This window comes from Protopterus annectens, chromosome 3.part0 (genome assembly GCF_019279795.1).
Source record: "Protopterus annectens isolate FY-2018-M chromosome 3.part0, PAN1.0, whole genome shotgun sequence".
Taxonomy (NCBI): domain Eukaryota; kingdom Metazoa; phylum Chordata; order Ceratodontiformes; family Protopteridae; genus Protopterus; species Protopterus annectens.
Window position 1 is genome coordinate 1,125,471,470 of NC_056731.1, and position 14,008 is coordinate 1,125,485,477.

Below are 14,008 nucleotides of genomic sequence, written 5' to 3' on the forward strand. Positions count from 1 at the left end.
GGGCAGTGGCATTTAGTAAAAGTTACCAGTGAAGCTCCCTCTTCTCAACAACGTTTTCCCAATCACCACCCCTTTCTGGGCATTCCACCTCCTCTAAAATGTTAAAGCCAAATTTCTTAAAATCCTTGTACACCAATAAAGAGCATTATTGGTGTTTAGCATGCATATATGTTTGTTGCAGGAAGTTTGGGAATAGTCTGGTAGATCAAAGGCACAACGACTGAGTAAAAGACAAAAAGAACCAAATGGTAATAGAGACTGCACACCGGGTTTAATTGCGAACAAGATATCTTGTTCGCAATTAAACCCGGTATACAGTCTCTATTACCATTTGGTTCTTTTTGTGTTTTACTAAGTTTGGGAATAGTACTTGCTATTTTAATGTGTATACCTTTACATTTTTGACAGTGTTTTTTGGTGCCTTTTTAAGTGTATAAAAGGAAGGTAGTAGAGTTCATATTGTTTCTAATGAAGTTCATTTTCAATTGGAACGAAAGCGCTCAAATCTTTGTGGAATTAAAGACTCTGTTGTGTTCTGATGCGGCGTTCTACTACCTGTTCCTAAAATATACTCTTAGTTACTGCTAGAATGTGTGAAGTACATTTACAAATGCACTTTGTGAAAATGCACACATTATGACTGTACCACTTCAGTGTTATTTTATTGCTCTGACTTCTTGTTTTGCTGATACTGCAGTCTGTGCTTGTTAAGGAAGTAGCAGGTTATTAACTAACCACTACATTATTCTATAGCTATACAGAATGAATTATTTTAATCATACCATGTTCTTCATAAATGTTGTAACTTAGAATATTTAGTTCTTTTAAATGAGCTTTCAAAGACACTGCTTGAAACAACATTTTGTACTTTTTGCATTTTTGGTAACAAGCTAGTCAGATTTGGTCAAAATCGTTTGTTTATGGCTCAAGTATGACAAAAGCATGCATGCTAACATGAGCACTTTATTATTTAGAATTAGTGTGTTAAATATAGCTTCAGATAGTATATTGCATTCAGCTCCTGAATCAAGTTTAAATACAACAGACATGCCTTTTTACAACTTGAACTAAACTCAGACCACGATTATTGCTGCAAATGAAAGCTTTATCATGGTTCTACAGCACACACTGTATTTACTGCATACAATGGAATTGCAACAAAAAGCATTTATGTTTTGTTCTGCTCTTTCACATCTACTTGCATTTATATCTTGTTGCAACAGTATATTTTCCTTTTACACACTCATTCCAAGTGGCTGCATCTGCCCAATTTCTGCAGACTCTATGAATTGTTTAGCACTGTGCTTTCTCATGTCTGTAGCCACAAAGCTTGCACAGTTGTGGTTACTAGTGCATGCTCATTTATTAGTAGATATCACTTTGAATGCCATGAAGTCATGCACATTTTCATCTTCATTTTTAATATTTTGAGCTTACTGGCTTCATTTACTGTCTCTCCTTCTGTCTTTAATAATCACACCCTTTATTTTACATGTCCAACTCTTCAGTCATGCATTTAATTTAAAAGTTTACTCACTCTACATACATCATTCACTTTCTCCAAAGTCATATTCGCTTCTCTTAATCAACAGTCTGCTCTGACATGATAATTCCTGATTCTACACACAGTTCTGTCTCCTATTAAAGAAGAAGGCAGGTTACCAGACTCCCAGACTGGCACTGTGTGCTTTATTTGAGTTACATAAGCATTGACTCTTGAATCCTTTGATTTCTAGTGAAAAATAAATGACTAATGTGATAGCTTCTTTGGCTCACAGTGTACTTAAAACTTATGTTTTGAAAATGAAAATTTGTCTCAGTGTTCCTCCATGAGATCAAAATGCCACATACCTAAAATTGTTTCCTCACTTACATGATTGTATACTGATTATGTTCCATTTTTTGGAAGTCCTGTTGCTGTGATATATACCTCAAACTGTTGATTTCAAATTGCCTAGCTTTCTAAGTGATTTTCATGATGTTTCAGCATCATTGGTAGTTGTAATGAAGCCAAAAACTGAAGAAATTCAGCTGAAAACATTGTTTCAGTGGAGCATGAAAAATTATGTAAATATATATCAGAGCAATATTTGAAATTGCACTGTTTGGAAATAAATCAATATGAGATAAATACAAAAAGTTTGAAACTTGATATTTTATATATTTTTGCATCAAGATAAAAGAGAAATATGATGGTTCTGTATTGCTGATGGCCATGATATAATAGAGGTTTCACTGGTGAACCTGCAAAAGCACTGGGCAGCCAAAATGCAGATTTTAATGAAAATACAGTTTAATAAAGAAAAGGATATAGTATGGGTATACAAAATAATGTGCATATTTTCAAAGATTACCATTTAACAAGCTGAGAAATTACATTTAACAAGATGAAAAACAGAGGTTAACACTATAAAACCAAAGACTAACTTAGAAGGCAAAGTCATATGCTACATTATCTCATTAGCATTAGCTCTATTGAAGACAATAATATCATGCATCTATATTTGTGACATCAGCTATGACATTGCATTCAGTGATTTCAACATTTCCAGAAGGACTGTACCCACTCCCGCAGCCTTGCCATAGCAGAAATGTTTAATTGCCACAGTCACATCATCTACTGAAATGGACACAGTTTCTACTGTCTGCTTCTGACACTGCCTTCACAGTAGTAGGTATGTCAGACAGATTCAGATGTGTTTCAAAGGGCTTCATCTATCTCTCAAGAGTCTCTCCAGTCAAGACTAGTGTTTCTTCAGTCTTGCTGAAAATTATCTGAACAATACTCCACCTCTTCCTTCTGAGACACTGGACAGTTTGCCAGAACCTCTCTGAAGCTGCCAAAAGTCATTCTCTGTAGCTCAAAGAATTTTCTTTTCCAAAACTTGTAGTTGTGCTTTGGTCACTGCTGTAGTGACAGAAGCTGCTTTCCTGATTTGTTGGAGCCTATCAGTCAAATTTAGAGACAAACCCCACTAGCACTGAATGAAAGGACTTGCTTTTTAACCTGATAGCTTCTCTCACCATGACAAGTACCTTTTGACCACAGCTCTTTGCTGCCCCCTCACTTTCAAGCTCTTGAACAGGGTCCATTTATACTTCACATCCCAAACGTCCTCAAGTACATGGGAAAACTGAGGTGCAAAGAAACATCTAAACAACAGTAGCACTATTTAAATGTGTTCTTATGCATGCATGGTACAAATTTATTGGGCAGCCTTTAAAGTCAAGACCCAAGGCCATTGAAGAGTTTGAGTTCAGCCCTACAACTTTTTATACATGCAGTGTCCAAATTAATCATCTATAATATGGAAGTTTGTTTCGTTATCCAGACAAAAACAGTGTTCAAAGTGATTCCTCTTATTTGTTCTCTTAATGTTATTTACAGAACAAAGTTAGTAAAACTTGCCTCATTTGGATAAATAAAGTTTTAAGGGCAGACAGCTAATCACATAATTACAGTTAATCCTACATCAAAGGTATAAAATACCGCTGAGGAGCTGCTAAAAGATGCAATATACATTTGCACAGAGTGACCTGTAATCCTTAATGGGAGAAATGTACACCATGAGGCATCACAGAATTCTATCTAGCTGTTGTCTATAGGCAGTAGTATACTGACAAATGTAACTGCTACACTGTTTTGCATTGGTATTGTAGATTAGTGAGAACTAATGTGTTTTTTGAAGGGGTGGCAGACTGGTACAGTGGTTGGCAGTCTTGCTGCTTCCAGACTGCTTTCTGGATGCCCTCCCTGTGCCCAAAAAGGAAAGGGTTTGTGGAAGCTCCAGTTTCTTTCCACATATCAAAGACATGATAACAGGTGAATTGACAGTCCTCTAAATTGCCATTGTGTGTGTCTGTGTGTGTGTGTGTGTGTGTGTGTGTGTGTGTGTGTGTGTGTGTGTGTGTGTGTGTGTGTGTGTGTGTGTGTGTGTGTTTTGTGATAGACCGGTATCACATTCAATCAGGACTGATTCTCTGCCTTAGGGCTTTTGCTTACTGAAATAGGTTTTATCTGTCCCAGAGGATGATATAGGTATCGCAGAATGAATTAATGCATTTTAAAGTAATGTATTATATTATTATATGTCTATATCCATCATATGTAGTTTTCTTAATTAATGCCTAAGCCCCAACTTATTCTCAGCGCACATTCCCAGATATCTCACTTTCTCTTCTGTTTCATCCAAACCGATATATAACCTAAGCTCTGGTATAATGGAGTGGCTGACAAGGTACATAATTGCTTACTTAAAAAAATGAGAGCTACTCAAATTTAGAGTAGTGTCTGGTAATTTCAAAACAAGGAGGTACAGGAAGCAATGAAATAGATGAAGATAACTTTGGGTGTGGCTAGATTATTGTGGGCACAGCTTTGACAATAACTGTAGTTGTATATAGATAACTGGCAGTACACTATTGCACAAGCTAAACAGTTTTATAGTAGTAACCTTTCACTTCACAATACATGCCAGAACTAATCTAAGAAAGACAGTCCATTTCAGACACATGAGGTGACTGAATAGATTTCACTATAGTACTATGAAACCCAACATGTCAGTCTAAATACAAAACCGATTGGCCTTGACTACAGGAAACAAGTTGTTTGTGTAAATGTGATGTAAGCACATACTCCACTGTCAGATGACTTTCAAGCTGTTTATGTCTATCAAATACAGTCTAAAGAATTCTGTTTTCTTGCAACACTTGCTTGCCTTAATTCTACTGTTTTATAAGGGGTAAGCAATGGGATGGATTCATGAAGCCCTACATGATCTGAATGTACAGAAAGGTATTCAAGAACATCCCTACCACATTTTTATGCTGTCTATTCACTCAGAAAGATTACACTAAGTATAGCTGTAGTCTACATATTGTGGTCTTCTTCTTCTTTCGGCTTTTCCCGGTTAGGGGTCGCCACAGCGGATCATCTGTCCGCTCATGATTGGCAGTGGAATTTTACAGTGTCGAGTTGCCAGCCCGGTGCCCAACCTTTCACAGAAGGCACACATGCACACACTCACACCTAGGGCCAATTTAAAGAATCCAGTCCACCTATTGCATGTCTTTGGGATGTGGGAGGAAACCGGAGCACCCGGAGGAAACCCACGCGACCATAGGGAAAACATGAAGACTCCACACAGAAAGCACCCCAGCCGAGAATCGAACCGGAGAACCTCTTGCTGTGAGGTGACAATGCTTACCGCTGCACCACCATCGCCACCGTCACCACCCAGTCTACATATTGTGGTAACCTTTATGTATCCCCCTCTATATTTAAAGTTGCAAGAAAATCAGTAAGAAAACTAAAATTTGGAGGAAGAAGGTGGGAGTTATTCTTGTGTTGTCTATTCACTCGGAATGGTGTACACTTGGATAGGTGTTAATGAATCTGGCCTAATAGCTATTAATTCTGAAAGTAAGCATGATGTCCTTTAATCATCTGTCTGAATGTACAGAAAGGTATAGTCATTTATTCTTCTTAGATAAACATTTATCACTTTTAATTAATTTCACTAAGTTTGTATTTTTTGTCTTAAGGATGGCTCCACGCCAACTTATAAAGCTGCCAGTAAAGGTCACAATGAGGTGCTAGAAGAACTACTCAAGTTTTCACCTTCACTTGCGGTTTTGAAGGTAAGGCATAGGAAAAATTACCTAAACTGATTGACAGTATACACCTAACCAGCAGTGATATAATTATCTAATTTCTCTTGCATTAAAATGTATAATATACTGGTGATTATTGAATGTATGCATATTAATGTCTTGTCCTGTTTATTTTGTCTGGAGCTTTTCTCCTCTGGTCTCCACTGAAAAAGGGTCTTTAGCTCAGCTGGACTAAGCCGGTTAACAAATGACAAATAAATAATAAAAATAAATAAAATCCTGTTTTCCAATAAGAAATGATATATAGCTGAAAAGTGTTAACTAAATCACAGACCCCCATCAAAAAAGGTCACAATTTTCTATACTTGATACAACATGCCTAAATGTGAATGGGAAATGATGGTCTTGTTTAGTTCAGTCAGAAATTGCTATGCACTGATAATGAGTATCATTCTGTTGTGCTCGGTTTGATTCCCTCATTTTCCAGTTACAATCTATAGGACTCACAGCAAATCACTTAGACAGCGTTCCTTGGTTATCCCTGCCTTGTGTCCAGGGAGTATAATCGGCTAACATATAAATAAAAATAAAACAAGGGATCTGGATCACTGGGATGGTTCTGTGTTTTAAAATGAGGGTAGAACTTTGCAGACTGAGTGACTTAAATCACTGAGGATTGCAGTCAGTCAATCATGCCATAGATTAGTTTCAGATTTATTGTTCAGAAAATGCATATCGATGCAAAATCTGCTGTTCTTTTACATTTTTAAGTGACTTAGACTAATATTTAAAAATTGTCTTAATTTTTGGTGTTTCTGCTCCCCTATTAATTTTGGCCTTGTTCCCAGATTCTTGAGCAAAGAAGCTGAGATATGTGCTTACAAAGGCTTTCTGTGTAAGTCGTTGTTCTAAGACTGCACATGTGCGAGTCTTAAGCAGGGGTACAATAGTGTGTACTAGCATTAGCTCCTCATGGATCTAATCCATGTCTGTAGTATTTATGCTAAGGAGGTGTTGTGTCAAGAAAATGTAGTTGTTCCCAGTGCTAAAACAAGTTCCGTTCTCATATGTGATGAAGTCATCAGTAACACATTCGATATCATTGTACAAGCAGAAGGTAGATACAAAGACTTCAATAAATAATTAGGTTGTTAGCTGTTATGTTATTGATGGTTGTATATGACATTATACTATGTACTTCACATGTATTTACCCAGCAGATCCACTTTCTCAATGTCCTTCATGCTAAACCCCTCCTAAGGCATGATGATTAAGACATCTTGTTGTTCAGGATCCAATGTCCTTTGATATTACTATGACCTTTGCCCCCAAATCAGTTTTTCTTAACTGGCAAAATATAAGTCTACTGATGTATTTTTAATTTGACTGTTGATATCAGTTATGTGGTATCAGTGGAGCAATAGGTAGCACATTCACCTTTGGTGCAGAAAGCTGTGGGTTTTATTCCCAGACCAGGTGCGTAGATTGTTTAAACTGCAGTGCAGTGTAAGACAGGTGCTGCACTCCTGAATGTGTCATCCTTTGGATGAGATGTTAAACTGAGGCCCCATCTTCCTGAGGTGGTGGTAGCTTAGATGGATGTAAAAGATCCCATGGCACCTCTCAAAAAGTGTAGTGCAAGTTCCTCAGTACCCTGGCTAAATTACCACTAATAATATAACTACCACCTTAAGTCTCCCATGCAAGAGGCTATTAGCCTAATGGGACTAACCCAGTCAACAAAGAATAAATAAATGAAATCCTTTTTAGCCTAATAAAATTAAAGCATGGCCTTCTTGTTGTATAATCCAATGCTCCCTCTCAAAACTTTTACTTTTCTACAAGGAATAAAGTGTTTAGTCTCTGCTTGCTAACAGACATGGGTTCAAACATCAGTCAAATTACATACTGAAGAGCAGTTGCAATCTATAGTCCATATCAACAATATTCTACCAGATTTTCTCCATTTGCTGTTATTTCAACACAGAGCACTTCCATCTGATGAGAAAAATCTCCTTTAAGCATCTTTGCTCTGAAAGTTGAGTCATGCAAGATTTATGACAGGAGTGCAGGTGTATTGCCCACAACAATGAGAATAGCAAACCTACACTGCAATAGTGTGCTACTTACAAGAATAACTGTCAACTATCTCTGATTTTGCCTCATATTTCTGCCCTGCTCCTTATAAAATGTTTGATTTTCCAGTAAATCACTGAGGATTGCAATCAGTCAAATGCATGTTGATGCAAAAATCTTTTCAATTTTTAAGTGAATTAGATTAATATTTAAATGGTCTTAATTTGGAGCCTTTGTTCTCCCCTATTATTTTTAACCTTGTTCCTAGATTCTTGAGCAATGAAGCTGAGATATATGCTTACAAATTGGGTTGGTGTATGTGTTAGCATGCATGCATCATCTACAAATGGCAGTTGTGGAGTCTGCAAGATGGCAGAGAGGAATTAAGTATGGGGAGACTCCCTGCCATGCAGATAACCGCTCCCAATACTATATTACTCTGCTCTCACCCCAGAGAATGAATGTGCCATGGCTGCCCTGCTTCTATAGACTAAATGGGTGAGCTAAGCAGCTGGGAAGATAGGCAGAGACAAAACCAGGACCAAAACACTAAAGGTGGAGGAGTGTCCATATTCACCAAGGATATTCACACCACCAGGCTAGTTGCCTAACACAATGCATCTGAAATTCTCCAGGTGCAACTAACACTAGGTAAGACTGCAATCCAAATTGTAGCTTGCTACAGATCCCCAACCATGCCCCAAGATTCTCACTACACCTTTCTAAACATACTGGAAAATATTAAGATATAACCAAACACCCTAATACTGGGTGATTTCAACTACCCTGGCATTAATTGGGAAAACTACTGAGGTACCAACTCCTTTTCCCAACGGTTCTTGGAATTCATAAATTCCAACGCCCTGGATCAACTAAACCATTGTCCCACCAGGGGCTCCAATATCCTAGACCTGGTCATTACCAACATGGGAGATAGATGCTCTATACCAGTGGTCACCCCCTCATTGGTCAGGTCTGACCATAAGCAAATCACCTTTGACATCCACATCCCACCCCCACCCCCCAGTAAGGAAACTTCCTTAAAAAACTTCTCCAAAGCCAACTTCAAGCTACTGAAGTCAGAAGTGACAATCTTCACAACACCCACGCAGACAGGATCTGGAAGTTCGACTGCAGAATCCTACACTAAGGCACTGTACGAGCACATCCACTCATGCATGAATCGTGCCATCCGAAATAGAACCAAGATGCTCTTCTCCAAAAAAAGGAAGACAATCTGGTGGTCCCCTGCTATAAAAAAACTATACAACAGAAGGAAGAAACTGTGGAAAAAAAGAGGAAAATCCCAGGATGCAAAAAACTCCCTCACCAGCCTCAGTAAGAAGCTGAGATCCCCTCATAAAATCCTCAAAAGCTAGTTACGAAAATAAAATTGCCAAAGATTCCAAAGACAACCACAAGGCATTCTATAGTTATGTCAAGAATCTAAATGGCAATGCTCAGATCTGCTCTGAGTTACAACAGAATGGCATTAAATATACTGATCCCAAGGATATTGCCAACATCCTGGCAGATCGATTTAGTGCCAAATTCACCCCCCTCTCAGCCCCTAAAGGGCCCATCTCAATACCAAAAGATTGCCAAATTCCGATAATCACGGCCACACAGGTAGAAACCACACTCTCCAAAGCTAAGAATACAGCATCCGTGGGACCAGATGACATCCCAGACTGTGTACTACATGAACTACAAAATGAACTGGCACCTCACCTAAGTGTCATGTTTAATCATAGCCTCACCTCAGGCTTCGTGCCCACTGAGTGGAGCACAGCTACAATTATCCCGCTCCACAAGGGAGGATCCACCTTGGATCCCAGGAACTACTGTCCCATCAGTCTGACAAGCCTGATCTGCAAGGGCATGGAACACATTATCATGGAACTTATAAACAAAGACATTGGCAACCTTCAAACACTGGACCCCACCCAGTTTGCATTTGTGAAGGGTCGATCCTATCTCCTGAATCTGACTGACTTCTTCGAATCAGTCTCCGGAGCTGTGGACGAGGGTAAGGTGGTCCACACAGCTTATCTGGACCTCGCCAAGGCCTTCGACAACCATCCACCACTCTGGAATCATAGATAAACTTACTAAGCTGGGCATAAATCCCTACATCACTCGATGGGTTGCTAACTGGCTTACTGACAGAACCCAGACAGTAAAAGTAGCCGACTCTAAATCCAGCTCCAGACAAGTGACAAGTGGAGTACCTCAGGGTTCAGTCCTGGGACCACTCTTGTTTGGCATCTATTTCTCTGAAGTACAGGCCAACACTAAGGGACTCTGGCTAACAAAGTTTGCAGATGACTGCAAACTGGGAGCCATTATTGAATCCCCAAATGATGTGGATATTCTACAAAAGGGCCTTACAGAAACAGATGCCTGGTGCCAGAGCCATGGGCTCAAGCTTAATGCCAAGAAATGTATAGTTATCCCCTTTGGAAAAAAACATGTACCCATGAATTACCACATGGGTGGCAGGACACTAAACATAGAAAGTGTGATGAGAGACTTAGGGACACAGGTGGACAGTGGTCTCATTTTCGATAACCACATTGCCACAACAGTCAGGAAATCCTTCTATGTGGCACACCTCATCACTAAGTGCTTTTCATCCAGAAAAAAGGAGGTCATTGTCCCACTGTACTCATCCCTCATTAGACCCATTATAGAGTATAATGCCCCGTTTGGTATGTACCTCACAAGACATCTGCAACAGCTTGAAAGGCCACAGAAATACCTCACTAAAAGAATCATAGGCCTAAAGCAGATGCCATATACTGACCGTCTAAAAAAACTCCAGCTATACTCTGTGGCATATCGTCTGCTCAGAGGCGATCTCTGCTTAACATACAGGGCCATGTCAAACCCTGAGCTGTTGGACATGATCCACTTAAAGAAATCCCAATCCCTCAGAGCCACACGCTCCAGGGATCTAAACCTTGTCATCACAATGAACAAAACATGCTGGAGGGATAGATTCCTGACCCAGAGACTCCCCATACTCTGGAATAGACTGCCCATACATATCAAGCAGAGCGCCTCATTGGCCCTCTTCAAAAGGAACCTTGATGATTGGATGGGAGATAGGAAATTCACCCCGGGGATCATGTCAGTTGCCCTGCTAGACAGGGGCCTGGAGAAGTAAATATTATGGGAAGAAATATCCAGGGAATTGTTATGGCTAGGCTTGCATAGGCCCTAGGGCCGATAGCCTAGTACCAACCTATGAACCTATGAACCTATAGGTGGTCAAAACAGAATCAGGCAACAAAACTCAGTAAGTTCACCAAAATTCAGAACCTGTTTTTGTCTTCTTTCCTTATTATGAACATGATTGTTACCATTGCTCAGATCTTAGTCAAATAATTTTTATATTTATATCTTGTGCATTAATATGCTATGGCACTAAATGGTAGAGTTAGAGGCTGTATAAGCAATTCAAACCTGACTTCATCCAGTTATGTTTATTGATATTGTTTTTATTGTTTGGCTGTTTGTGCTGCTGTTACAAAAGTATATAGATTAGATGTAAAAACATTTGAGCCCGCGGTGGTACATCGGTTAGCATTCTCTCGGCTGGAGCACTTTCTGTGTGGAGTCTGCATGTCCTCCCCACGGACGAATGAATTTAAAGACATGCAGGTAGATGCATGCGTGTGTGGGTGTGCCATCCTTGAAGGTTGGGCGCCAAGCTGGCAACTCGACACCGTAAAAATTCACTGCCAATCATTAGCAACCTGAGTTCTGCTGTAACGACCCCTAACCGGGAAAAGCCGAAAGACAGTTTTATCTGTAAAAACTTTTGAACTCTTAATGGTGTTTGACTTTCTTTCAAAGCTATAACGTGTTGGTTTAGCAATGACGTTTCTAAAACACTATCATAATTCCACAACTTGTAAGAACATTTAAGGAGCAGGAAAAAAAGAAAAGCATGGAAATTGCAGGTAGTCTGACTATATTTAATGCAGGTATTCTGTCTATATTTGATGTGAAAATCCAAATAAGGGATAATAATATAAAATACTGGAACAGTTTCTGTTTCCCATATGTTTAGTAATGTAGGCAGGAAAATGATTGTTTTCATAAGTGTGTGTGCGCACGTTTCTGTTTATGTATCTCTCTTTATGTGTCTGTGTGAGGAGTGTGAATGATTGTATGTGTGTGTTTCTCTGTGTGCAAAGCTGAAGACAAGCTGAAGTCAATGGAAATGTTCTGAATCCTAAGAAAGCCAGTACAAAAGTAAACTATATGCATTTCTGTTTATGTATCTCTCTGTGTGTGTCTGTGTGAGGGGTGTGAATGAGTGTATGTGTGTGTTTCTCTGTGTGCAAAGCTGAAGTCAATGGAAATGTTCTGAATCCTAAGAAAGCCAGTGCTAAAGTAAACTATGTGCAACTGGAAAACTTTTTAAAACATATTTAACTAAAATAGTAGAAATAGAAATAATATTGCAATAACCCACGCCTGGGTGGGCTTCGCCCTCGGGACCAAACCACGCCAACCGTGGGTAAATCCAGCATTACCCACACCCAGAAGTGGGTTATTGCTATTATACAATGACATTATTTAAGAAAGGAAATAATTACTTTTCTTAAATAATGGCATTGTATAATGCCTCTTTACTGCCCTTCCGCAGCTGTCTGGTATTCTGCGGCAATTCTGATGTACTGCGCATGCCTACGCAGTACATCAGAGCTGTGGGCAAAAGCAACGGAGAACGTAAGATCTCCGTTGCTTTTTTTTTACTGTTTCGCTATGTTAAATGGGTTTAACATAGCGAGACAGCTTTAAAATAAGCAACGGAGATCTCCGTTGCTTATTGTAAGCTGTCTCGCCATGTTAAACCCATTTAACATAGTGAACAGTAACAGAGATCTTGCGATCTCCGTTGCTTTTTTTTTTTTAAAAAAAACTGTCTCGCTATGTTAAATGGGTTTAGCATAGCGAGACAGCTTTAAAATAAGCAACGGATATCTCCGTTGCTTATTTTAAAGCTGTCTCGCTATGTTAAACCCAATTAATATAGCAAGACAGCTTTAAAAAAAAAAGCAACGGAGATCGCAAGATCTCGTGCTTTACACACTGTGTTGCTATGTTAAAGGAGTTTAACATAGCGAGACAGCTTTAAAAAAAGCAACGGAGATCTCCGTTGCTTTTTTTAAACCTGTGTCGCTATGTTAAACTCTTTTAACATAGCGAGACAGTGTTTTATACTAACGGAAAAAGTCCGGGCGACCGGACCTTTTTCCGTTAGTATATTGAGGGATTTACAACGGGCACGCTGGTTTGGCTAGCCAATCAGCGTGCACGTTTTAGGGGAGGAATTGTATAATCACATTTAATTAATGTGCAAGAAAATGTACTGCATCCATGGCTGAGTTGAAAACAGTGTAGGACTGTAACTGTACAAAAACTTTGCGACAAATTTTGTGAGGCGAAATTATGTGGGGAAAAATAAATAACTTTACTGAGGAGGCTGTTCTGAAAAACTAATTTGAAAGTCACATACGTCTCATCTATTCCTTTAGAACTGTAATTAGCAAACAAAAATGTACAAGATTTATAAATAATAGAGGCCAAAGTGACATGTAACAGTGTACATGAACAGAAAAATAAAGGTTATGTACCCAAATTTGAGGAAGGCAGCAAACATAATGCTACTAGTATTTTGAAAAACAGCAGTGCCTAGAGACTAATGCCATGTCTGTGGTAAAATGGGATACATAGAAAGAGCAAAGAAAAAGAAGCATTAAAAATATGCTGAAAGTCATGAAAGAAAGCTTAATACTTTTTGCTTAGTAAATGGATGTTGGTGCTAATGAAAGAAACACAAAGAATGCAAAGAAAACATTTCCATTATGAAGTAAGAAAGGGCCTTTATATACACTTTTCCTGGTCAGAACTAAACTACAACAGAAGCCTTTGAGCACTGAGGATGATAATGTGAGCAGGGTCTCTATAATGAGTGAACTGTAATTCAGAGAAGTAACATACTTTTGCAACTGCGTGATACTGTACTGAAATGTATAAAATATTAGTACTGTTAATGTTAAAATTACTTACAAGATCATCATCAAACATTGCCTTAGTTAGCAGTGGAATGTAAGAAACCAAGTTTAGTGAAAAAAGCAAACTAAACAAAACTCACTTAAACTGGGGAGAAATAAAGCACATCTATTCTGAAAAGGAGACTAGCAAAGTGCTTGAAGCATGGTTTAAAAAACTGTTTTTGTTAAAAGGGACCACAGATCCCATGTTTTTTCCGGTAAATGTCTTCTTCAGCAGCAGTTTAGTT

General features: G+C 38.8%; 1 protein-coding gene across 2 annotated transcripts in view; it reads left to right on the plus strand.

The window, feature by feature from the left end:
- ANKRD29 (ankyrin repeat domain 29) overlaps nucleotides 1–14,008 on the plus strand; it is a 648,684-nt gene that overhangs the window by 361,227 nt on the left and 273,449 nt on the right. For both annotated transcript variants that reach the window (XM_044065358.1, XM_044065359.1), the window contains exon 8: nucleotides 5,545–5,640. In XM_044065358.1, the coding sequence (XP_043921293.1) occupies nucleotides 5,545–5,640 (96 nt within the window). The remainder of the gene's footprint in view (nucleotides 1–5,544; nucleotides 5,641–14,008) is intronic.